At 44.1% G+C, this 26644-nt stretch overlaps 1 protein-coding gene across 7 annotated transcripts in view; it reads left to right on the top strand.

Moving 5' to 3' along the window:
• Positions 1 to 26644, top strand: part of ANXA5 (annexin A5) — a 41615-nt gene that overhangs the window by 5032 nt on the left and 9939 nt on the right. For 3 of the 7 annotated variants that reach the window (XM_086888181.1, XM_086888179.1, XM_086888176.1), the window contains 4 exons: positions 14102 to 14182; positions 23865 to 23949; positions 24980 to 25074; positions 25402 to 25515. In XM_086888181.1, coding sequence (XP_086744307.1) covers positions 23937 to 23949; positions 24980 to 25074; positions 25402 to 25515 — 222 coding nt within the window. In that variant the 5' untranslated portion in view covers positions 14102 to 14182; positions 23865 to 23936. Of the gene's footprint in view, positions 1 to 5888; positions 5908 to 5952; positions 6107 to 14101; positions 14183 to 17141; positions 17352 to 23864; positions 23950 to 24979; positions 25075 to 25401; positions 25516 to 26644 lie in introns of those variants that run through there. The other 4 variants (XM_086888177.1, XM_086888180.1, XM_023926536.2 and 1 more) reach the window with 4 other exon arrangements.

The raw sequence follows: 26644 nt of genomic DNA on the forward strand, positions 1-26644 counted from the left end.
GAAAAGCAGAACTCGTGGTGGGTCCATCACAATCGTATCGTTCACCAAAATCTGAGTCAAGGGGCCAAAACTTGGGATAACTTTCCTACTGCCACAGCAATACCTGACGAGTGTTTGTGCTTTGGGCCGAGGGCAGGGTTCTCAAACCTCTTCAAGGAGAGGGACATTTTCAGGTACCGCTGGAATTCGGAGCTGTTTGACCCGCGCTGGTGGCGCGGGGTGGGGGCCCAGGGAGGATGGGTCCACATGTGGGCATTTCAGTCTGGATGGGAGGCTCCGACTCGAAGTGAGCCGCGCCAGGAGCTTCTCCTGGTGACAGGTGGTCTCGGAGCATCGTTTGTGTGACAGGGGAGCAGGGACAACACGAGCCGGCTCTGAGCACCGGCGCAGCCCCGGTGCCCCTGCACCCCCAGCCCCTGCCCCGCTGCCCTCCGGCCGCCGGGGCTGCCCGGCGAGAGGCGCCGCAGAGGCGGGGGGTGAAGGCAGGACGGGCTCCGCGGCCCCTCCGCCCGGTGCCCCTCTCCTGCCGCAGGGGAGGAGGCTCGGCCGCCGCCGGCACCGGCACCGAGCGGTCCGCGGGGAGCCGAGCCGAACCGAGCCGAGCCGCGGGCGGCATGGAGTGGGAGCTCAACCTGCTCCTCTACCTGGCGCTGTTCCTGTTCCTGCTGCTGCTGCTGCTGCTCCTGCTGTGCCTGCTCCTCCGGCAGCTGCGAGGCTCGGCGGGAGCAGCCCCGCGCCGCCTCCCGCCGCCCCGGCAGCCCTGGGCTGAGTGCCGGGAGCCGGGAGCTGGGAGCCGGCCGCCGCCGCCGCCGCCGCCTCGGGCCGCCCCCAGGTGAGTCCGCGACGCTCAGGGAGGGCTGGGGGCCGCCCCCGGGCCGCCTCCCACTCTCCGCGTCCCCCGGGAAGGCGCGGGCTGGGTGCTGCTCCGCCAGCATCCCCTGTCCCCGACCGCCCTCCGGTCCCTCGCTCTCTCTAGAGCAGCTACGTTTGCCATGCAGAATTCAGGGGAAATTTGAAGGTGCGTTTACCCTGCAGCTTTTACTCTGTAAGAAAGTATTATAAAACTCCCCTCAGGCTCTCTCTGTGGAGGAGATTATGTTGGCTTTCCTTTGGCATACAGAGATTCGAATTTGACCCGATTAGAGAATTTTTAAATGTAGTGTTTTCCAGTGAAGAAGATGCTCACCTTTTAAAATAACTTATCCCCCTCTGCCCCATCTTCAACCACATCTAACTCAGTTTTCCTTTTACTCCACAGGAGCTATTCCATCATCTAGCTAAAATGCCAAGTAGGCTTCACTGCCTGTTCGGGTGGGAACAGACCTGGCAACAGCCCAACCTTGGCTGACCCTACCCCATCTCTGGTATTCCCCAGGGACCACTTTGGCCCCAGCACAGCAGCTGCTGCTGCCCAGGTAATGCCTGGGGCTGATGTCAGTGTTCCACTGCCTGCTGACTGCCCCCATCCTGTGCAGGGTGCGCAGAGGTGGCACGGACCAAGCAGCTCGGCCACTGGGCCTTTAGGAAATTCGTGCTTGAGGCCTCTAGGAAATTCGTGCAGACCTTTGGCAGCAGGGTTTTTTGGTAGGTCTCTGGAACCAGGGTGTCTTTCGGAGAGTGAGCTTAAGCCAACGTGAATTCTGACCTGTGCTCACTCTGGGGAGTGTCTACACCATGGCAAAAGATGGACAGACACTGGTTTGTCCCTACAGCAAGGACCTGTGGAGAAGCTAAGAATAGGTGCTAACAGCTGTGCAGTGAGCTCGGCAAAAAGAAATTATTATAGTGCTATAGTGGTGGTCTTGTTCAGAAGTGTGGGGTTTCAGGGTTCTCCTTTAGGCCACATTTAAATGGCAGCTGTTGGGGTGGTGTGGCTGCAGGCAGCCAGGTCTCCAGCGTTGCTGTAGGGTGTATTTTCACAGTGCAGATTGCTGCTAATTCAACAAGTGCCTCTCAGTACACGATCTGCCTTCTTGGCTCCTGCTGTGCATTGCTCTGTTACAAGGCAGCATGCTGTGAGCACGAGGACACTGTTAGAGGGAACACAGGATATTCCAGCTCTCCAGCCCTTGCTGCAGTGATCTGAGCTCTCTTCTGCTCACTGCTGGGTAACCTGGCATGGGGGAAGGATCTGCTAATGGTGCAGGGGTAGTTAAAATCAAGTTGGAGAAGCCCTCCTCCAGAGGGTGTTGGCATTGCTCTGACCTTTCTTCTAGCTGGCTCACTATGGCTTCTTATTTCAATTGAAATTGTTGCACATTCTGTGATTTAGGTCAGGTCTTTTATTTGCATCATTACAGATCCATCATCTCTTATACAGACTATTCCAACATGCAGCCCTGCTTGGCAGGGGCTTTGCAAGACATAGGACATTCTGTTTGGGGTACTGGTCCTGGGGCTGATGCCGTGCTGCCTCACACAGCTCAGGCCGTGAGGATCTGCTGTCTGTAGCCCCTCCTAGTGCCTGGTGCCCCAGCTGCCTTTCTCCTTTCTTGGTTGTTTTTTTCAGCCATGGGAAAATGATGAAGGAACAATCCAGTGTAGGTTTCCCTGCCAGTAACCCAACAGTCTCTTATCTCTATGGTTTTCTTGTTCTTCTTCTGTGAAAAATGGTGGGAATGATTCTGGCCTCACATCAGTGATTAGAAAGAAGGTGACTAATGGTTTTGCTCAATTAATATGAATAGCCGTAAAGCTGCTACACGTATTCTGCATGAGCACCAAGAGATTACCTTCAGAAGGTGACTTCACAGATAAGTAGCCCTGAAGTGTTTAAAACCTTGGGAATGGTTGGGACACTTCTAATGACTTGTGTTGCAGAAGCCTTTCATACTTACTGTAGTGCATGGAGCAGAGAGAATGTGGTTTTTGTAATGGTTCTTTACAAGCGTGACTGACAGGGCACAGTTACCTTTCTCTGGAAAATGAAAATTAGTACATGATTTTTCTCTGACAGATAAGCATTTTATGCCAACAGTGCAGGAGAAAAGTTTGTGGAACAAACTCAGTGACAGAGGATTATAATCTCTTTGCTTTGTCTTGTTTTGGTACTAATACTGCATCTCATATGTTGTCATTTCACAAATACCTGCAGTGTAGGAATAAATACCTCAAATTCAAAACATGAGAGTTCCTTTTAAGTAAGCTCCGTGTTCCAGGGCTGTCATCTGCAGTGTAATTTGGAAGGACAAGCAGAGGAGTTGTTTGGCATCACACCCCCAAGTGGCATCAAACATCTGCTCCATTCAAACGATTTCCCATTTCTTGATGTGTGTTTTAGCGCCCAGCTGTGGAGGCAGCACTTTCCCCTCTGCTGGTATGGCCACAGGGCAGGAAGGTGGATGGATATTCAGCTCTTCTGGGCTGCTGTTAAAGGTGCATTGTTTGCCCAAAGATTGATGCTGACAATCCTTTGATTGATCCTTTTGCTCAGGAAGGAGGGCAGGCTACCCCTCGTGCAAAGAGCCTGTCCCACTGTCCAGAGATCTTCTAGGAAGTTTCTAAATTCCCAGTGTCCAGCCTCTCAACAGAAGATGAACACCCTTTTGTTTAATCAGTGATGAGAGGCAGAAGTAAGCCAAAGGCTCTAAAAGATTAGCCAGATGAATCATCGAGGGAAGATGTAAACAAGCTGCAGGGTGAGAGAAACACAAGATGGAATCATTAGTAGGAAGTTACTCCTGAGCCCTGGGTGTTGCTGAAGTGCACAGGCACAGGTATCCTGTCCTGGGAGCGGGCAGGGTCTCCCTTCTGTTCAGCACCGAGGTGTTGGGACATCTCATTCCTGGGCCATTGCCAGCAGCACCTGAGGGAAGTCAGGTAACAGCCGTGAAAAACCTTTGGGGAATCCAGAAGAATAAAACAGTTAAATATGTATGCTTTTGTTAGCTGTCGGCTATAGGGTAATGAAATCATCTGCAAATATTTGAAAGATACAAACTCTGAGGAAGAAGATTTATTTACCATGATACTGGACATAAGAGAGTACAACACAGGGAGTAGGAACACTAAAGGCAGGAGAAAGTAGTTGACAACAAAGTGTACTAACTCAGGAAATTACCTCCCAGGGAAGACATGCAAAACTGGATGTTTGCATGTTGAAAATTAGACTGTCACGAGAGGGAATAATTCTGTGCTCTTATGAAGAGGCACTAACCACGTTGTCACCTCTTTTCCCATCTGCAGATTAAAAGACACAAAGGCTCAGTGGTCCAGAACAGTTCCCAGTGAGGCCTGAAGAATTATGCCAGAAATGTCCTAATTTGGATATTTACAAATACTCTAAACCAAACACAGCAATCTGTCTCTTATTTCTGATGATTAATCTGGTGTATTTTCACAGTGACAGGTAGTGGCATAGCTCCACTCACAGCCACAGCTGTGCAAAGTCTGCTCAGTACCTTTAATTATTTTTAGCATTCCTGAGAAACTCTCTACTGTGTTGTTTCCCTTCAAACGTTGTTGCATCTCTCAAATTCCACTTTGAAAATCCACCTTCTTTGAAGGGCTGACAGAATTCTGACAGTCATTTAAGATCTGTTTTGAGATGCCTTGGGGAGACTTCAGCCAAAGCAGGTTTGCTGTTCAGGTGTATGGGCACATCTGAGCTGACAAAGCTTTTAATACAGAATATGATGGTCCATCTTATTTGGACTTAGATAAGAAATTTATTATTATTATAACTATTATTGATACGAGTACTACTGCTGCTTTGATATTTTACCACATGGTAATGACTGCAAGTTTTAGAGAATGGGGAATATATTGTCTCACGTAGTTACAAAAATTGAAGTATTAATCAGTTCTGTGAGAAATATAATTATTGGAGGAAATTTATGGAAAGCCTCACAAATCCAAATGCTATGTGTTTTCAGTGTGACTTTTAGTGAAATTCAGCAGCATGTGCTTCAGGTGAGTTCTCTCTGAAAATGCATATCCTATTTTTGATTTCAGAAAAATTAACATCTTCAAGATCAGATCTTGTCAATAGCAATGGTCTTAAAATGGTATTTTGCATTTCCTGAATAATTTCTTAATAAACAGGGATAAAATGTACGTCCTCAATCTGCTTAGTTTATTGTTTCTTTATGGGTGTTCTTTTTAGAATTTTATTTTGTGCTTTTTCTAGATCTGTGTTGAAAGAAACTGCACTCTGCAAAAGTGGTTAAAAGACAAGTCCCTGCTTGCCGAAGAAAGCAGTTGATAGAGAAAAACAAATTAATTTTCATTCCAGCCTTTGTGCACAAGGCTTTACTTAATCTCCGTGTCAGCAAATGGCCCTTCTGCTTAATATCTTTAAAAGCTGAGCTCACTGCGAGTCCGCTGCGATCATCAGGGCACGCTCACACCTATTTAACACCTGGGAAGTGGTGTGTGCTGGCTTATTAAAATTTATACCGCATTAAGGAGCGTGTCAAGAGGCAACTCTCTGTCTTCACACATGGTAATGAAGTTTTCAGATGAATCTGTTCTCTCGCAAAAGATCTCCTGTCTTTGGTAGAACGGGTTTTGCTGGAGCCTTGATTGATTGCTGCAGACAAGTTTAACCGCTCTGCTTGGAGAAAGGATCATTGGTGTATACTTTCCCTCCGTTGTTTTCTCTTCCTCTGGGCTGATTGATGTATTCAAACCAGTACTTTCTACACGACGTGAATGCCAGGTAACATCAGACGTGGCATGAAAACTTGATATTCCCGTCCTGAAAATGAGAAAAGCATCCCTAAAACTCTCAGATCTTCACGTTATGACAGTGTCGCTGACTATTTGGGACAGCCTAGGGCTGCGTTTGTGAGCCCTGGGGGGATTCTGATGAGCCAAAGGGGAGTGAGGGTGGGCGGGAGGTGGAGGAGGAGCAGAACAAAACGCAGGTGTGGCCAAGAGAGAGGGATCAGGCTCCTTTACTTGCAGGTGAGGGTAGAAACAGAGGTTAAAAGCACTGGGACAAGCAGCTGTGCTTTTTCTGGAGAGAAGGGAGGGCTGGGAAACCATGTCCCAGTTCTTGGCTGTTGGCTGGGGGGTAGTGATGCCAAGGAGAAACTTGGGTGTCTATAAAGAAAAGGAGGTGAGGATGGAGGACCCCAGGGCAGAGGAGATGCAGGAACAGCAGGTGACACGTTTATATATTTTGTTCTGTATGGGTTACTGTGTAGGAAAGAGCAAAGCATGGTCTTCCTTAGAGGGTGAATGGAAATGAGCATGAGAGGGTGAAGGGAAATGTGCATGTGAGCCTTTTTTTGTGCCAAATAGTTCCCAGGAAAACAGTGAGGCCTCTCCTGCTTTGTTAAATCTCCCCAGCAGTTCCATAGGGGTTTTGGTGTCTGCACAGAGATTTTTCTGTCTGTCCTGTGAACACAGCTTAGCGCCCTTTTCCTAGACAGAGTGGTACCATGTGTTGGGTTTATGTGTCCTTCTTTACTTCAAAATTGTGGAAATTAGACTGTATATCCTTGTTTTCTTTTCATAAGCTCCTAATGAAATAATTTTGTTAGGAGTGCCAGTAGTTGAAGTGATGTAAACCACTTCTTTGTTAAAATGCAGCTTGGTTAAAGTAGAGGTCTATAAATTTTATAACTCTGCTTTAGTCAAGTCTTCTTTAATGGACTTGTCTACGTATGTTGCCCTGATTCACATATGAACCCCTGGAGACTCATCAGCTGTCAGAAAATTATGGATGTTTAGCAGAGGAGTTAGAGGTCTGCAATATGTTGTGCAAAAATAAGCATGGAGGAAAAGATGATCCATTGCTGTTCTGCCCCAGACCTGTATTGGCATATCTCATTCAAACCTGAGTGAATTCAATCACCTTAACCATGGCTCTAAAAAACTGGGAGGGAAACGTGCTGCACCTGGCCTGTGTGTGCACTGCTCATCCTCTCCTGGCTGCTGGTTTTTGGGAAAGCCCTGTTACCCTAATTCTTTGGGTATCCTAATTCTTCACCCATCTTCGCGTGGGGGAACAGAGGCATAAAGTGGTTCTGAGCAGAGATGTGTTGCAAACCTCTGGTGGGGATCATCACCCGTGGGGAGTTAGTGTGCCTCAAAACTTGAGTGTGGGCAGTGACCCACCTGCATCAAGGCCCCTGGTGGCTGAAGCCAAAATTTTGGGTTGCTGGAGCTGAATAGAAAATGGACTCAGAGCTATTCCTGCATGTACTGTTACCTGCCTCGTTTTAATGCAGGTCAGAAACCCAGAAGAGTGCTAAAAGTGTTATAATGACAGCTAATAAAGCTTGCAAATTGGCCTTCAGTTTGGGGAAAAGAGCACTTTCCCTCTGTCTTGGTGTGGTATGGAAGGCAGGTGAATCTGCTTTGAGAAGAAGAGATTGTTTTGCCCCAGGAGTGCAGTGATGAACCCACAAAGGTTCATAGCAGCTTGGTGGCCTTTACTTGTGGCCCTAAGCCCCCAGACAAATTTCAATCTTCTGTTTCTGCCACCAGTTCTGTAAGTAACAGCAAGCTCTATGGAAAACACAAAGGTTGACAACATGTTAAGAATAAAAGACCTCAAGCATCAGCAAATGCTTGTGACAGGGCAGAGATGTGTAACAAACTCATCTGATTGCTTGTCTCAGCCTGCAGCTCTGAGAAATCAAATATCACCTGGGAGGTTCTGCAGAAATAATTTAACTTTTAAAGGAAATGCATAGTCGTGGAACTGTGCAACATTAATTTAAACAGAAGTTAAATTTAAAAGTTGGGGGGTTTTTTATCTAGTACTTCCACTTTAGTCTGGTCCTTTGAGCATAGTCAAGGCATGGCTGGATTTCTCATTCACCATTTGAAAGCTGTTTGCTTGATATCGTTTATGAACATTGAATTTTAAAAAACCAGTTTGCTTGACCAAAATCTGCCTTGTCTGTAGAGACATCTCACTGTTGTAAAATCTTTCCCATTTCAGGTTTCCTTTGAGAGGAATTACTGAACACTAGAAAGCACTGCAATGCAATTCAGTGCTGATTGACAGGAAGGCATTAAATGCATGTATGAATTGTGATGGTTTTGGTTGCAGTCTCCAGTGAAGTAACCTGAACCAACAGGCTTTACTGTTTTCTCCTTATTTGTTCATCACAACTGTATGATTAGTATGCAGGTTTTTTGGCATGAACTCTTTCCTCAATGTGTAACACACAACCCAAAATTAAATACAAAGTCTTAATAAGGATTTTAAAAGGATTGATGAAAAAAAAAAAAAAATAAAAACCCCAAACCAGGACCTTCTATTTTTTTCCCCCTATTGATCCTACTGCATCTGTACTGAATTCATTTTTTCAGCTCAGCACTGAGCTGTGTTAAAGACAAACTCTTGGCATGAGATTATCTATTGCTATGGAAAATTTAGTTTACAGAAACCTGCTCACAGTTGGATACTGCAGAAAGCTGGTGGGGGATCTGCTGGGAATGCTTAGTAAGCAAAAATATTCTGGGTTCAAATATTAGGATGTGTAAGTGAAGAAAAAACCTCTCTCGTTTCCCCAGTGGTGCCGCAATTCCCGAGCAGTGCCACTAGATGGCGAGCTTTCTGTGAGGCTCATCCCGCTTTTCAAGTCCCTGGGACTTTGGGAACATAGGAAGGGATTTCAGCAAGTCAGCGTTTACGTTACTCATCTCTTCACTTCCCCTTTGACTATTACCATATCTATTTCTGAAAAAATTGCTGCTGAGCGTGGTTTAGGGTGGTGTAACTGAAGTTCCTACAGTGACTCAGAGGGGGACCCTGGCAAAAAGCAGCACCCGTCCTTCCCTGCAGCTGTGTTCAGCAGAATAACTTGTGGTCAGTTGGTGTTAAACTGCTGTACAGCCATTGTGTATATCCCTACTATACCGGGATATAGATCCTGGTGCAGATGGAGGCTGGAGATGCTGGGAAATTGGTGCTTCCTGGTTTGAGGCACAGCAGCTGCTCCCCGTTCCTGGGACCTACGGCGTTGCCTCTTGTTCAGCCAGGTGAACGCTCCCAACCCTGAAAGGAAAGTGCTAATTAGCCATAAATATTTATTTATTTTGGCTGAAGGCGAAAAGGTAATTTCTGTTAGCAGCTGTCTCCAGCAAATAATAGAACACCAGGAAGGAAATAAGTTAGCCATTAAAAGAATAAAATGCATCTGCTCCTGCTTGGTAGTTTGGATGCAAAGTTTAAATGTGCTGATTTGCCAGGTGCTGTGGCACAAGTGGGATTGCACCACTTTTCCCTGGGGCTCACAGCCTGTTGCTGCAACTCCTGCCACTGCAGTGCCTAAATGCTTTAGAGGATCTTGGAGGAATCAAGCAGGAATTTGTCTTCCTTTTCTCCCTCTTACCAGCCCAGAGCTAGGACTTGTGCAGTTGGAGAGGAGCAAGACTTGCCCTATTTGGAAAAGTTGTGTGACAAAACTTTAATGTTGTCTAATCTCAGTTTAACCCGTTCCAGGGGATAATGAGGTCTGGATATTTCTCTTTTCTCATTCTGGGAAGATGATTTGACTGGCTCAATTGTGACGTCTCATTCCTTTTTAACTCCACGCTTGTATTTATCTTTTTTCAGCAATGGCTTCTAGACCTGGAATGGAACAGCAATTTTATTTTTAGGATTTTGATTACCTGGGGTATGGTCTAGCACGTGATGTTGCAGACAGCTCATGAGAAGCCAGTCAAACCACTGACTGGAAATAGATAGAACAAAATGAGGAGCTCAGGACATATTAGGAGGAGGCAGGGAATGGCATTTAACATCAGGCAGTCTGTGGTTCCCCTTGCAAATGGGATTTTCCTGTAGCATCTGAATGCCAAAATACCACTTTGGTTTTTGGTCTGGTGAGGCATCAGGATATGTGGCAGGAGTTCCATGAACACAGCAAAACCAGTTCTAATCTACAGTTTAGGGTTTAGTGCTTGCTATTAGTTCTTGGATAGGGATTTGCATCAAAGCACTTTTCTGAAGAATAAATACTGTTTTAACCATTTCACTCCTGGAAAAAGAGGCTTGAGGTTTCATGGTAGCCTAATAGTGACTCTTGAAGACTCACAGCCCCTGACTTTTAATTCATCCTCTAATAAAAAAAAATAAATTAGCATTAAAAATGATATCAATAGAATCAAGAAAACCAGGTTTTCTTTTGTGAATACCTGAATAATAACTAAATAAAAGTTATTGCTGGGGAAGGGAGGGGGAGCACCTTTCAGTAAACAGAACCACAGTTTGCATCAGGATATCACTTGTTCCTCTGTTCCTGGACTCTAACCTGGCTCTGGTTAACCTACAGCTCTGCTGTCATTGACACTGCTGGAAGTTGTTGGTGTGCTGTGTTGTTTTAAGCTTGAAAATGTGAATTAAAGTAGCAAAAACTCCAGCAAAAGAGATGCTGAGGCATTGAGGTTTTTTAGAGGAACAATACCGTGGACATTTCTCCTGAACTTATAGTTTATTCCCAGGCAAACAGCTAGTTTAGGGAGAATAAAAGTATCCTGTCATACAGACAACTCTTCAAAAATATGATGAAGGTGAGAAATAAACTACTGACAGTGTCTTACATTTATATTTATATTAATTCATGGTGGAAAATACCCTCTTTTGCCTTGCAAGGATCAGGGTGGGAATAGTAGAATGGGAAGAAATACAGTTTTTAAGTGTCTTTGAATATTTTCTTGAGGCGAAGGTTGTAGTTCACACAGATCAACCTTGATCTTTGTGGATCCCTTCCAGCTCAGAATATTGTGCTTCTGTTTGACTGTGTATGACAGTGAGAAGGTTTATGGAATTTTGTCCTATACACGATTATGCCCAAAGCCTCGTGTTTGAATGGCTTTGTTCATGCATAAACCTTTGAGTGGCCTGCTCGCCTTTTGAAGCTGAGAAATTAAGAAATAGAGAATTTTACTCTAGGGTATCTGGGTGTGTGTTGGGAATGAGCAATTAAAACACACTTACGTGCTGGCAGTTTAGGCAGGTTTGTCTTGGTTCAGGTATCAGAATGTATTGTAGCAACCAGGAAAGTGGCTTTTGAGGTCTTGAGGTAAATGCTAAAAATATTTCTTGTGTTTTAGAGTACAGAACATCCAGTGTTGAGGATTATGTGGAAAGTTATAGACAGAAAAATGGAATTAACTTCCAAATAAATCATTAAAACTCTGTAGGACACAAGTGCCTCCTGATAAAACTGTTGGGTTATCTGGGTTGGATGTGAGCTCCTCACAGTTTGAAATCAAATCAGACTGTTAGTCAGGGTTTTGGTGATTAATCACTTGGAAGGTTGAGATGAGCATGTTTCAGAAATTTAATGAGAGGCTTAAGAGAAAATAAATTGATGTAGACTTTGGTTCTGTCTCCAGGCTTACTTCCTCTTAATCCAAGCAGAATTGTGTGGGCCTGGTTCTGCTCTCCCTTATGGTAGACAAAGGCTTTTGCTGTGTCAGGTGAGAACAGCCACACAAAGGTGGGAGGGTGCTTCTTATCCTGGCACCTTCAGAATAATTGATGGATTCTTTTCTTCTTCATGAGTCAATAGGTAAAGCAAGGAGGCAGTTCTCAGTGACACTGAGGGCCTTTGGTAAAGTAGGAGAGAGGAAGAACAAAGCAGTGCAAAGTCAGTAGCTGGTGACTTGAAACCTGGGCTCAGTTATCAGTCCCCAGCAGTGACCTTGGGGACACCACTGAGCCTCAGCTTGCCTTTATTCTCCATTTGAAAATGAAGATAATGCTGTTCCTGTATCACAGGACTCTTGTGTGCCTGCTAATGGGAAGCCTCTTGGTGAGAATGAGGTCTTGTTACAGGACCTCACTTAGAAGTGTTTTAGGGAATAGTAAATGCAAAGCCCACACTCGTTTAGTGACCTCATGCAAGTTCATTTCAGCTAAACTTTTCCCCACAGAGAGGGAAACAACCACTCATGGGTGGTCTTTATCTTCGTGTCTCAGATTTTTTTTGAATTTCCATTAAGCTAACAGAACTCAATTCTTTTTCTCTCTGCTCCTAAGTAGAACTAATGGCCTTAATGGTTAGGGGAAATGCCTTTCTGAACTTGAATTGATTGCTTGGGTAGTTATTTAGTGCTAGCCCAAAGGTTTGAAATGGCACTTAAGTTCTTCACACAGTGCTTCAAGTTCCTGGATGGGGGACAAGTGTTTGTTTTTATAGACGAGCTGTGCCATCATACACCATCTCTGTGTGGAAGTGTAGAGCACAAAGCCCAAGTGATCTACTCAAGATAAACGGTAGTACAGAACAGCTGAAAACATAGCCTGAGCCCCTATCTCCTTTCTCTCTCCTTTCCCCAGAGGAGGAGTCCATATCACTAGTTATTAGGGATGTAAACTGTATTTCTCAGGAAGAATTAGCATGGAAATCAAGCCCTGCCTTAGCACAGTGCTGTAGAGCTGTTCTAGTAATCAAGAGCAGCATCAGGGGCCTGAGAGAAGGACTAGAATCTGGCTCAAGTGATTTTTCTTTGCTTGAATTGGGACTATTGCATTGATGGCATGCATCCTTGTGAAGTGCCTTACTCTGAAGACAGTTTCAAAGAAACCTGCACCTCCTCTGGGTAAATGAGAATAAGTTTGTTTTCCAGTAGGAGGAATTCAGCTGCCTGCTGCTTTAATTGGTATGAATGCCTGTACCTCCCATTAACCTCTTCACATTGAACTGGTGTCCCCAGAGAAATCAAGAATCTGACAGAGTGCTGCTCTATAATGGGTTGTGGATTAGAAGTAATGAATCACTTACAGGAAGTTGTCTTTGCTGGAATATAAGACAACATTTAGTCTCCAAAACAGCTCTCAAAGTGCTTTAACAAACAACAAAATCTACTTTGTACTCTCAGCCTGTCCCTTCAGCAGCCCCCTGATGCCAGTGCATGTGGCAGGGAAAGAATTTTATTCTTTCTGAAGTATAAACAACTTCTGAAGTTGTTTCCCTGCCTGTAAACCAGTAAAACTCTCCTCTCTTGTTCCTTATTTGAATGGTGTTACTGCTTAGTGTTTGCCTCACACCTTCCACACACAATGTGCTGGGGTGCAGCGCGAAGCGCTCTCCATTTGTGCTGAGCTGTCCTCGAGTAGGAGCTCAGGGAAACGAGGCACTGAGAAATTTCAGTCCTCTGCCACCAAGTCTGCAGCAAAACAGATCCTTCCCTGTCAGTGTTAATCAAAGCATGAACTTGAAACTACTCTATTTTTCTCCACCCTCACCTTTGCTTCTGACTATGGTTCATCAAGGAGTTTGGGCTATTTCACTTACAAAGAGACATTAAAGTATTAAGGGTTGATCTTCAGTTATAATTCCATAAGGAAATGGTCTGCTCCGTGAAATCTCCCAAGCCTGAAAAATTCCCTTGGTAAGCCTATTGGCCTTCAGTCCCTCCACAATGGGCTTTTAAAATATTTTGCAATGGGATTTTATTTTTAGGAAGAAATACTTTAGCTAGGACAATAACAGGCCTTGGCCTTTCTGTCTTGTGTGAGAAGTGCTTTAATGTGATTCCTGTGCTCCAACTCTGTTTGATAAATTGAAGGACCTTTCCATTTTCAGCAGCTTCTGGATACATAGCAGAGCAAACTCAGCTTTGAGGAGTGCCTTGCTCTTTTATTCTCCTCTGTGATTCATTTAAAGGTAGTTATGTAGGGTCACATAACAGCTCAGAAATAGCGTTGGTAGCAAAATGAGGTACGATGCTTTTGGGCAGAAGGTGAGGACCTGCTGGGAGACTGCTCTGATAGAGCAAACCATCCATCTTCCTACTTAATTATTTTTTACAAACTCCTCAAAGCAACTGCGAGGGGCTGTGTTTCTGAAATTACCTGCTTTTGTGCTAACTTTTCATGCCCCTAGACTTTTCCTTCGTTTCCAGAAAAAACACACTGATGTGTTTTAATGCTGAAAACATTTTTCAAGCCCCTTATTAGAACCCCCATATCAAGTTAATTATTTTGCATATCTGATCGTTCTTGCACATTCTTGCTGTGCAGCTACAACCCCGGGATTTCACTCTGCATGGACACGTCTTGTGCCTTGAAGTGGATTGGGAACTGACAGGGTCCTGCTTGCTAAGTCTCAATGTGTGCCAGAGCTAAATATACTATTAAGGCAATGCCACTCTTTTTCTGGTATTTTACTGCTGTCTTTCATTCCAGGTGTTTGCAGCTCTGTGTTAAGGAAGAATTGGAAATGCACTGTGGCAGCAGCAGCCCTGGGAAGCAGACTGTTACATCCTGGTATGATTTTAGTAATGATTGAAATGCAAAGAGCAGGGAGGGGTGTAGAAGGTGAAAGGACTGCTATGACCTCGTGTGGTTTTTTTAACTTGTGTGAAAATTTGTCTTCATTATTAAAAAATGAGAAAAAGAATTACACTAAATCTGGAAGGCTAATTTGTGACTTGTAGGTGGGCACTATTGACTGTTGGAGCTGCTGTCAGGTGAAATACCTGCCTACCCATGAAGGTCCTGCAGCTTGTGAGTGCTTGTGAGTCACCATCTCCAACTGTTCTAGCCTAACTTGAATTGTTTGTGCTGAAGGCAACCGGTGCAAAATGCATTTCTCTCCAGGCACACGTTCATGTCTTCATGTTCATCCTGGATTTGATCATAGAGCTATTCCTGCCTTTTCCTTTTGCTTTCAAATCGATGCAAAGGCTGAAATTCTGTGCTAATCAGATTTATTTTCTTTTCAAACATCTGCTCTTGCCAAATGGCCTGGCTAGTCTTTCCCGTGGTTTTACTCTAACATTTCCCCCTGCTCCCCCAGGCCTCTTTGCTTTATGAAGTTATGTAAATATTCCCTTGCTTAAACACACATTGATAACATTTTAGATTGACTGGAGTGGGTTTTACTCCCAACGTCATCTGTTGGCAAGATCCTTTTCTTCTCTGTTTAACCTTTTCCTACCATTGCAATTCATCTTGGACTGTGCATTTCAGACCCCTTCCAGAGCAGAAAAATATTCTGTGTTCTCACTCCCAAGATTAATTTCCTTGATTTTCCTTGATTTTTCCACTGATTAGAAATCCAGAGGTAGCCTCCCACTGACTGAATGCTACCTCATGTTTGTTCACAGATAATAGAATAACGAGCAGGTTGAAGGCAGAGGAGTGGAAAACCATTTCAAATATTTTGATTTGGAATAAAATAGAGTTCTGTCACTAGAAATGAGAAGCAAGATGTGTCCAGAGATACTTACTGCAGAACAAAAAGCATATGTTAATTTGATTCCAAATCCACAGCCCCAACACAAAATTTAAAGGGCAAAATGGAATTCAATACATCTGTTGGATCATTTCCTTGAATCTGAGAGTTGCTATAAAGTAGTAAGGATACCAAATAAGGCATAGGAAACAGAAATCCTATAATCCAGAAAAATCCATTCTCCTAAATTGGGAGGTAAAAAGCCAAACTGTCCTCCCCTTGCTTCTTAATGTGCTATTATACACATGACGCACTTGGAACAGATTCTTTAGGATAGCAGGAATTGTGTGTCACCGTGCCTGGGTTAAACTACACCCAGCATTTCAGAGAGCCAAGGATTCAAACCTTGGATTGTGGTGCTGGGAGCTGGGATGGGCTTGCTGCAGCAAGGAGAGGGAGGTAGAGCAGATGCATTCCAGGTGATCCCATGCTAACTGCTAAATAATTTGTCAGACAGATGCCTTTTTTCAAATTATGCAAGGGTTTGTTTTATTTGTGAAGTTTAATGGCTATTTTTGTGTCAAGAAAACTTGCTGACCTTTATGTGATATTTACTGTGGTAGAGGTTCTATTAACATATTTCAAAGTGATGATGATTACACATTGATTAGTTCCTAGAGATCCATTAATTGTTTGCATGATACTGATACAGCTTTTTTAAATTTCCACGTCACCCAGTATTTTTTTCTGTTCACTAACAAGGTTTGACTTCCATGTGGTATTTGAGGAGCCTTTACTGCCGTGTTTGTGTGCCTCATTCCAACTGACAGAGAGGATTTAGCTCCCACTGCATTTCCTTATGTCTGCACTCTCTAGATGGTACAGCTTGAAATATGATCCAGTGTGGCCTGTGTCTTATCTGGGTATGATGTGTGGGGAGAAAAGGACTTAATTTTGCAGAAAGGTGTGGAAGTCTAAGCAAGGTTCTGCTTAAATTAAAAGAAACCAATTTGAATATCGGCTCTTTTTTTTAAAGCTATAATCTATCATGTTTTCTTTAATATTGTGATTCTACCTCTAAATCCATGTGTGCATTTCCGCATGCATGCTATGAGCAGCTCTCTATTCCATTCATGCATCTTTGGGCATATGTGGAATGCCACTTGAATGGATTGGATTCAAATCAGAGTTGAATAAATAAATCAGGACATTTTAGCAAACAGTTTGTTCCTCGGTCCTGCAGAGGAAACCAGATGGGTGGATCCCATGTTTTTGCTGAACTGTGTGCGCACTGCTGGGGCAACAAGAAACACTGTACAAAATATTTGAATTTACATCATGATTTATGTTTCTCTTGCTGTTTGTGAGGTAGATGCAACTTACTTTCAGACAGAAGTGACTGTTACATGTTAAAACGCTCACACAGCGGGATTATGTTCATGTTTTATTTTGGCAGGGACAGCGAATTCCATTCGCATTGCAGTCACTTTTCCTCCTTTCATCTGACTCTGAGTCTGTCTGCAGCCTAGATGGAGCAGCTCCTTGAGGAGCCACGCAGACTACATCCTCCTTGCTCTCCCAAAGTGGCCTTACCTTCCCTATTCCTGGGGCAGGGAAATGGTCCGGCTGGAAGACATGAAATAACAAGTGTCACGGCCTGAAATGCTTGCAGTTTCTGATAGTCGAGAACTACAGCCCTGACGTTCTGTTCAACACCGTGCTTGTTGTGCTAACCTAGCTTACTTGGAAGGCAGCCTAGGTCAGCTGATGAAATGTCTGCTTTTTACCGAATTCAGTTCAGACTTGTCCTTTAGTGCTGGGATAGGATCCCCTTCACATTCACGGGAACCGATTTTATACGAACTTCATCCGGAGGGCGCTTGAGCCCCAGCTGGAGGCTGTCTGTCGGCAAATATAATTTTTCTTTTAAAAGGTTCACAATCGCTAGGAAACAAAGCACAAATGCCACCCTTCCAGGGCATCACAGGGATGGAGGAGAAATCCGGGACGCAGCCGGCGGTGCCCGGCCTGCAGGCGGCCCCGGGAGGCGGCCGAGGCTCCCTGCCCGCCCGGGGTGGGGCTGGCCCGGCCCCCGGCTGAGGCAAGAGCGGCGGGGCCGCAGCGGGACCTCCTCCTTCTTCGCTGGTGCCTCGCTCGGTGCCTCTCTCTCTCTCTCTGTCCTTCGCTGTCCCTCAGTGTCGCATCTCTCTTGGCAGACTCGGAGTCGGCCCCACCCGGAGGATCGCAGAGATGGCGAAGGTGAGGAAAGCGGCGGCTCCGGGAGGACACGGCCCCTGCCCGGCCGCTCCCGGGGACATCCTTCTGTTATCCCTCGCCTTACCTTCACTCCTTACCAATTACTTCTCGGGCTCCCTTAAAGCAGCCCATCCCCAAGCCCGGGCGGGCGCGGACGGGAGAGGGACGGGGATCATGTGAGGGACGCGTCAGGCACAACTTTTTTTGGGTTTTTTTATTCCTTTTTTCCACCAGTTTCCACTACTTTGGCCAAGTTTTCGGTACCCCGTGTTTATATTGCGCATGGGTGGAGGCTCCTTCCACTAAAAGGAAGGAGAAAAAAAAAATATCGCCGTGGCACTGCCTAGCGGGGGCTTGAGGCTCGGTATTTCCATTCCCAGTTTTCCCATAGCTAACACGAATTTTTCTAGGAGCCTTGGAGCTATCGTGCTGTTCTTAATTTGGGGGTTTTTCCTTTGCAGCCCTTGCATTGCTGTGGTTTAAGCCTGGATGAAGGTGTGGAAAATGGGGCGGACTCCAGCATTTGTTTCTATAGTTGCATGAAATGCATACACTCTGGAAAATAAAAGAGGAGTTTAATGGTTTATTTGTAGGGTTCACAGGGGTTTGTAATGGCTTTATGAGGTTTGTACTGCTGTAGGAAGTGAAAGCAATCAAGGTCTATTAGGGCTTTCACAAAGGTCAGAGTAATTGCACTTAATGAGTAGAGTGATTAGCAGTCTTTTAATACCTTTGTGAATATTTACTTATATTATGTCTGGATTTAGTTTTAAAATAAAGAAAGGGAACTTATTTTAAAGTAAAAAAGTTTTTAATAGTATTTTTTTCCTAAATTCTTCAAGGTTTTGTTTTTTCTTCTGAGTGACAAAGAAGGGATTTCTTTCTCTAAATGTCAGGCCTGGATATTAGGATGCATGTTAGGAGAACAGGAGCCCTTCCCCATCCCAGTGCAGGGCACCTGGCCAGAGGGATATACTTGGACAATAAGACTTTTATTCCAGTACCTGTAGCATTGCTTATAGGCTTAAGGGTAAGTTCCTTTTACTAAAAGCATGGAAATTTACATTATTCTTGTCTGTCCCACAGAGACAAACTTTAATTCATCTTCTTAACAGGAATATTTCATTCTTCAGTAGTGCCAACCAGTCACGCTTGGCTTCAGCTAGGAAGTTTTTTACTGCCAAAGGTGACACTTGGGGATGGTTTTTTATCTGTGGTAGGTGGTGGTATGTTGAAGTCATTGAACAATGAGGGTTTTTATTAGGGAGGCCTTGTTCTCCAATTTCCACATTCATTGGGCTGCTTTCCATGTAAGTAGTATTCTTTGCCTGTGCAGTTAGGCAGCCATGAAAGACTGGGAGTGTTCAAGTGTTGTAGCCTGTAACTCATTTTATGAAAATAAAAAAAAAGTAAAGTAGAAGAAGAAACTCTACTTCTCATGACAGCTGTCTGTTCTATATGTTGCATTATGAAGTGGAAATAAGATTGAAAATGCCTATGAAGTGTTGTCTGTCAATTGACAGAAACTCCTTGTGTACAACTAAAGCTTCAGAGTTCACAAGGGCTGCACAGCACAGTGTACTGGAGTCCAATTTAGCCTAGGTACATCACTGGAGAATAAAACCTTTGAAGAAGGTAAGTTATATTTGGAGTCTTGGTCACTGAAGTACCTGTCCTTGCCCAGTTCTGTGAAGATTTATTTTTTTCTTTGCCCAAAGGCCTGAGGAATTTTGTGCGTTCACTGTGTTCACAATGAACAGAAAGGTTCATTCATTTTGTAGGAAAACTACAGCATGTGCTGCACAGGCTGTTTTCTCCCTGCCTGTGTTTATCTGCTTTCTTTGAGGCAGCATTGCTGCCCTGGCAAGCTGCCCTTTCTCTCCCAGCTGCGTGTCTGCAGTGGTCTTTGTAACTGCAGCGATGCCCAGGGCACCGTCTCCTCCTGCTCTGTGAACAGGCTGGGAGCTGCTGCCCTGTGCTTGCTGGCTTAGAAATCTGGGAAGAAAGCAGCAAGTGCTGTGGACTGATCTGTTTTGGTCTGCTAATCCCAATTTTTTTCCTGAATGAAACTTTGGGAGTATTTAGTGTGTCCCTTTGTAAACTTCCAGGAAAGGATCGCTTGCTGCTGGTGAAGGTGTGGCTGCTCTGTGCTGTATCCGGAGTTCCTGTTCTGCCAATGTGCATGTGTGAATGGGAGCACAGGGATAGTATTGCCAGTTCCATAGTGCTCCAGAGGATCATCTCACATTCCAAACTACAAACATTTCTTCAGAATTGGGCTCTGAGCAGCTCCCTCTGTGTCTTTTGAGATTACTCAGGAGGACGGGTTTCTCAAATGTCTCTGCTGCTTGCTCTTCTTCTCTCCTACCCCCCTCTTCCTTTTTTTTTTTTCCATCCCTCCTCCCTATCTTTGATATCTCCATGGTGTACTGACTCAGAGTTCACCACAGATGTTGTGTAATTGTTTTTTTCTCAAGAGTTTAAATTTAGTGGGGCAGATGTGAGTGTAGTCTGCTGACCTGCACTTACACCTCCTGTTTAAGCAGACGGTCTGAAGCGCTGTTAAACTTGGAGAGGTGTTTTGCAGACATGTCTTCATAACTTTGCATTTGCATCAGCTCTGCACCTGTATTCATCCACTCACAATGTCATTTGCACTGTACTGCCCTTGAAATGTCAGGAAGTAATTGCATTATTTCTTGTGTCATGTTGGTTTTAGAGCACTGGCATCTCTGTGTGGGCTTCAGTGGCTCTGAAGGCTTTCAGGTCAGCAGTGAACACTGTTGTGTTTATCTGCAAGATGGTTCTTGTGTAAGACACCTTACAGCAGTCTATCATTTATTCTAGCACATGACCTTCTAGGCTCTCCTCTGTCCGCTGGAAATAGCATACCTTCTCTCTTTGCTGGTAAATATTCTCCATTTCCAGTCTTGCCACTCCACAATTTTCCTGTGCCATCTTGTAAACAAATGGCTGCTTAAAAAAAGAAAAAAAGTCTCACAGCACCTTCTCTGCACTAAATACTAGGTTTTCCAGCAGCAAATTTTTGAGACACTGCTTCTGTTGCTGCAGAGAAAGGGGGGTGGCTCTTCATCTGTGGCACGCTGACTGAGAAGTTGCTGTACGTAATACAAAGCTGTGGTAGCAGTGAAGGAGTCTCAATCAGTTCAGGTCTGTTGTTTGCTGATACCAAAGCTCTGAATTCACCAGTGGCTAAACACAGGTGCTTGTGAGTAGGAAATGTTTTGTGTCTTGGTGAGGAAAATGAACCTCTTTAAGTGGCTATTGTTACTGTTGCCAGGATATGTGGCACTATGAATTTGTGGTACTAAAATGTCCCTTGGGAGATGCTCTCTTCGAGGTGCTGGTTAGAAACGTTTCACCTGATGAGGTTTTATCTTCTCCTTCTGGAAACCTTTGCTAGCATAGAATTGGACAAAAATACCAGAGAATGTGAATTTGCTCATTTGGAGGGGCTTAAATGGTAGAACAATATGATCTCTTCCTTTTTAGTAATTTTTTTTTACTTTCTTTTTTCCATCTCTGCCTTTTTGTGCTAATTTTATGTTTCTAGGTGTTTCATTGGTCTCATTGAGTAGTGTCTGAAGGAAATGAAAGCTGCTGTTCATTTCTAGAGTGTGATCACAAATTTCACTTGCACTACACATGACTCCTTAACAACAATCACTGTATTGAGGAATATAAACAGAAAAGAATGTGTGTGGGTTTGGGGTGTTATAATCTTGTGATACGCTTTGTGTTGAGGTTTTTTGTGTTGAACTTCTCTTTATATTTTACTGCCTGGTGTAAGGTGTGGTGATTGAGTGAAGGATAACTGCAGATTACAAAAGGATTTCTATCAAAGACTATTTGTCTTTTTCATTGATGTGCTTTGGGTGCTACTGGGTGGGGAGCTTTGTTATCCCAAGAAAAAAGGACCTATGAGGCTACTACTGTGTATCTGCTTACTTAAACAGCAAGGAATGTTTCTAGTGATACTAAAGATAAGATATCTTCTCACAGAGGTAAATAAATAATGACGTTTGTCTGCTTCATAGCTCCTGTTTCAGATTTGCTGCAACAATGAGTTTGGGTCAGGCTGTGGTGGTGGTTCAGAAGAGGTGCTGCCCTCTTTTTAGGTGGCCAAAATGTGCCATGTTTGGGAAGGAGGAGACAGCTCTTCCCTCCATGGACTGAGTATCTTACTGCTGCAGAGCTTTCTGCTCTTGTCCATGTAATTCATAAATGAGAAATCTGAACCAGAGTACCTGAAAGGGCACTTGTGAGTCGTGGAGTGTTTTAGATGGATTTGTGGCTGTTGAACATGGCGTGCCTGAGTATTCCTTGCACCAGATTGTGAGGTCTCACTGCAGTGCTCAGGTTGAGTAGGGTTCCAATGTGAAGCTAGGGATGGCTCCACCCTTTCCCGGTATTGGGCCAACTATTGGGAGTGTCACATCTGCCCACATGTGGCTCCTAAAGGCAGGTGCAGCTCAGGTTCTGATGGAGGGTGGTTGTGGCAGGTGGGAAGCCAAAATCCACTGGGTGCTCTGTGCCACAGGGGAATGCCTGGAATGCAAACAGTGCTCAGACATCAGGAAAAGTCTTTTAGGCTTTAGCTGCGCTAGGAGATTTTCAGGAACTGTTCATCAAGCTTAGTGCATTTTCAGGCTTTCCATGCAGTTCTTTGGAAAAGAGTTTTGAAGGATTCCTGTCAGTTAAGAAAAATGAGAAGGGCGATGCAGAGAGATTTCATCTGGCATGTAGTGTTCACACATTCTTTACCAGCCACACAGGAATGTGGGGCTGTTGTCACAAGACTTGGGAATTGTGAAGGGGAACTCCACTTCCTTATAACAAGATAAGCAAAAGAAAGTAAAAGATCAATATCTGCTTCCTCTGAAATTTGTTGACATTGTTTATTTCCAAAAGAGAATTGTGGTGCTTCTGTAATATTAATTATGTTGAGATAATATGGAACAAAAATAAAATAAATAACCCCACTCTAGCTGGAGTGGTAGTAAAGGAGGAGGAGGAGGGAAAGGCTTTTCAGTCTTTATCTGTTTCACCAAATTAAATTCAGTCCATAAAGGTGAGTCCCAAATCCTTGAGATTTTTTTCATGGTAGCCTTTGGAATTAGCTAGGGAGATGACAATAAATACATAAATTACTACCTGAAAGAATTGCTCATAATGGGACAAGCAGAGTGTTCCAGTGAGTTTGTCACACCTCTGAGTTTTTTTGGATGTTGGAAACCATCTCCTAAAAAGAAATTGGTTGTTGCCATTAAACGCTGTGGCGCTTTTGTTCTGATCTGTCAGAAAATGTGCAAAATTAACCTTTGCTGTCTGCTGTGGGAGCTGTGGGGAGTCTCTGCTGGCCAGGAGGACACGGGAGCCCTGGGGCAGTTTCTGGTTACTGCTCTCTTCTCCCTCTCCTTCTGGCTGACCCGTCTCTGATGAGTTCATTGACTGGAGACTAAAGCACGTAGTGACTGAAATTCCCAACTCCAGGGAGGGCCAGATGGCTGTGCTGCCTCTGGAGTAATCTGGTGCCAGTCTCAGTAGGTGTCTTGGCACTTGCTCTATTGTGCTCTTTCTTGAGAGTGGAAAAATGCCGTGCCTGTACTGATTGCTATGTTTTTTACAGCAGTGCTTTCAGGAAATTTCCCCTCTTCAGCTATTGGAAGCATCTTCCTGTTCCCCCAACCCTGTTGTTCCCCCTTTTGGGAAACTATTAACCATTTCCGTAGTTAATAAATTAACTACTGTGCTAAACACATATAGGTTCTTGAACTATCCTGTTTAAATAAAGGCAAAACTTTTCCACAAGGATGATGAATGTCCTTTTGTGCTTATTCCAAAGAGAAATTCCCTCGAGAGCTGTGCTCCATGGAAACCTAGTAGAATTGTTTTTGTGTTAGGGCAAGCTGATCTCTTATGCTTATGTTTGAACTGTTTGGTTTTTTCTTAGCTGCAATCATGTAGCTGAATCACTGTTTAAGAAGTTGCTCATGTCAAAAGCACTGATGAAAAACTGAAAGCCATTGTAGACTTCAATGGGTCTCATTTGCAGGGTGGTGGAAAAGATCAGTGTGATAGTGCTGGAGAGTTCCAGTAGGGTTTTCTTGAGATGTTATTTCCATATGTGTCTTTGTGCCATTTGCCTAGCATACATGATTTGTGCAATTAATTTTTCAAATTACTTTAGCAAATGATAAATTCTAAGTTGTTTCCCTGCATTCAGGTTCCAGTGTTGGAGATAACAGTATAATTGGTATGTAAGTATACCCAAATTCGGCTGGTGCACTGCTAAGGAAAACTAGTAGTGCCTCTGGGGTGAGCCGTGTTTAAACACCCACAGACTGCTCTTTAGCCAGACAATTGCAAGAAAAATACAGTCAGCTTTTGGATTGTGAATTCAGATTTAGCCTGAGCTTGTGTATGAACTGAAAGATGCAAGATTCTATTTCATGGCTTTTTCCCTCTCCCCCTGACCCTATTCCTTCCCCGCAGTACACGAGAGGCACCGTGACAGCCTTCGCTCCCTTTGATGCCAGAGCTGATGCAGAAGCCCTTCGTAAGGCCATGAAGGGAATAGGTAAGGATAATTTCCATTTTACAAGAAAGAAAAGGCTGTTCCTCCTTTGCAAACATCCTTTCTGATTTACTTTTCTGTCTCAGTAGACGAGAATAGGGCGTGTGTCTACAAGCCATGGAACCACAGCCCCAGGACTGCACTGGTCTGGGCGTGTCCTGGTTGTGACTGTGCAGCTCTCAAGGATGTTCATTTTTGGGTTTGCATGTGGGAAAAAAGAAGACATTTATACGTTCTCAATTAAGAAATGGATGCTCTGGGCACACAAAAGTTTTACAGTGCAGTAGCTCTGGATTTACAGGGACAGCTGTGGAGAATTATAGCAGCATGGTAGGAACTCTACACAGAAAATCCGCAGCAGCCTCCTGGGCCTGGAAGTGTGTGAGCACAGTGCAATTACTGGTGCAAGGAATGTGAGCACACAGTGTGAATGCAGACTCAGAAGTGGTTTGTAAACCCACACTGTAGTTTTCTTCCCCAAAACTTCCCTGGGAGAACAAACCCTGAGTTGGTGCTTTTTCTGAAGCCACCTGTGGAAGGGAGCAGAAGGAAGGGATGGAATGTGTGATATGCCTCAGCCTACAGGCAAACTCAGTAGGGCTGGGAAGATGCTGTGCTGGGAGGACCTACCTTGCAAGCTTTGTGTATAAAATGGACAGCAGCTCCATGCTGCTGCCCTCTGGGGTGTCTGGGATCGCTGGACTGAGTTTTGCTGGGAGTTGGCAGTTGTTGGTGAGCCCAAAGGCAAGACCTTTCTGTGGAATACAGTCTTACTAAATGTTACAGCTGGTGCTTGGAGCAGAGTCTGGATCAGAGCACTGATGGAGAACAAACAACATTTTAAGTCCTCCAGTCATGTTTTTGCACCAAACTTGGTGGCTCAGCTTGGGGTACGGTGACATTTGTTTTAAATGCTTTTGCCGTTTGCCAGTAGGCTTTGTTGTCAAAGTGTCTTTCACTGCCTTTTGAGTTGGTGACACTGCAGTTTGTTTTTCAGAGTGTGTTTGTAACTCTTTGTTCTTTCTAACTTCAGGGACGGATGAAGAAACCGTGCTGACGATTCTTGCCACCAGAAATAATGCTCAGCGTCAAGAAATAGCTTCTGCCTTTAAAACCTTATTTGGCAGGGTAAGAAGAAAAGCTACCTCTGGAAGTGTGCTGGTTCTGGCTTACAATGATTGCTTTAAAATACGAGGCACATTGACCATGCTCCCTGTAAAACATTCCTTGCAAGAAAATTTACTTTTGTCTCCCTCTCTCCTCCACCCTGCCTTACCCTAAAAAGAAAAAAATCACAGTATGTTTCAGGTTTTCCAGAAGCCTTTATCTCCTGTCTTATTTGTTCCAGCTGAGGTACCAATTTAAACAAAAAGAGTCTTTCAGCTTGCAGCTTGTGTGCATCCTTTGAAAATGCCTTGGTCTTTGTTCATCACAGCACTGTTTGTTCTGCTCTAGGATCTCGTGGATGACCTGAAATCAGAACTTACTGGCAAGTTTGAAACCTTGATGGTGTCTCTGATGAGACCAGCATATATCTTTGATGCTCATGCACTGAAGCATGCCATCAAGGTAAGAGGAGGAAGAATTAATGTGTTACATGAAATGATCGGTGCTTTTAGTTGATTTTTTTCTTTTTTAGGAATGAACTTGGTTGCTAAAGGGAGTGCTAATAGAACTAGGCTTTAAAAAAAATCAGCCAAGTTATGCTGACCACTGCCAGTGCCATGGTTTTGCCTGGGTTTTTTTTTCATCCTAATAACTAAGAGGCAGTTTAGAAATCTACACAGCATAAAAAATTTTCCTTTTGGTTTAAATACAATGAGTAGATGTGCAGTTGCTTTCATATTTTTTTTGCTGCCCAAGTGCAGTGCTGAAGTTCAGAGAGCTCTGGATTTTTCTGCTGTGAGCAGCCAAGGTTTTATAGCTATACAACTGTATGAAAATTAGTTCAGAGCATTTAATGGAAGTGTGGTATTCTTTGTTTCTTTCTGACTCTTATTTAAGCTCTGATGGATTGCAGTGCAAGTCCAAAATTGATGAGCTTGTGTAAACTGGTGTCCACCAAAATTATGAGCAGGTATTGTTTGTAGTATTGAATGTGCTGTAAAAACTGCTCTCAGTAACACAGAGGGAATAATTGATGGCCCTGTCATCGTTACCCTTCTATATTTTCTCTTTAGTGAATGCATTTAGTGCCTTTCTGGGCAGGCCAGGTAAACAAATAACAGTGTGGATGTGTAGAAATTTCAGTGTCTCTTCCATGTGTGCTTTTTTCTGCCTCTGTGACACCTGTGGAATTTCAGGAGTTAGATATCCCTGGACTATTTACAGTATTGATCAAAATAGAGGTCACTGAACTTGACTCTAGTGTGAGGTAGTGCTTTGTGGAATGACACTTCCATGTAAACTCCCAAGATCCTGGATGAGCAGCTGGTTAATATGTAGGCTTTAGTCAACTGTGCAAGCAAGTGCTTGAGCATCTGTGACCCAGCAAATAGTCCCTCAGACAGAAACTTCGCTCCTGGAGGTTTTCTGTAATGCCTTTATGTGCATTGGGAGAAGGGGAGATGGTGCCTGACAGAGAAACTGATAAAGGCCTTGTTGATTAATAAAAAAATTGTACTCCCAAGCATCTCTTATTGATTTAGGAGTCAAAGATTGACAGGGAAATGACAGAACAGATGGGTGTAGGAGGGAA

The sequence above is a fragment of the Cyanistes caeruleus genome, chromosome 5, assembly GCF_971803275.1.
Source record: "Cyanistes caeruleus chromosome 5, bCyaCae1.hap1.1, whole genome shotgun sequence".
NCBI classification, from domain to species: Eukaryota; Metazoa; Chordata; class Aves; order Passeriformes; family Paridae; genus Cyanistes; species Cyanistes caeruleus.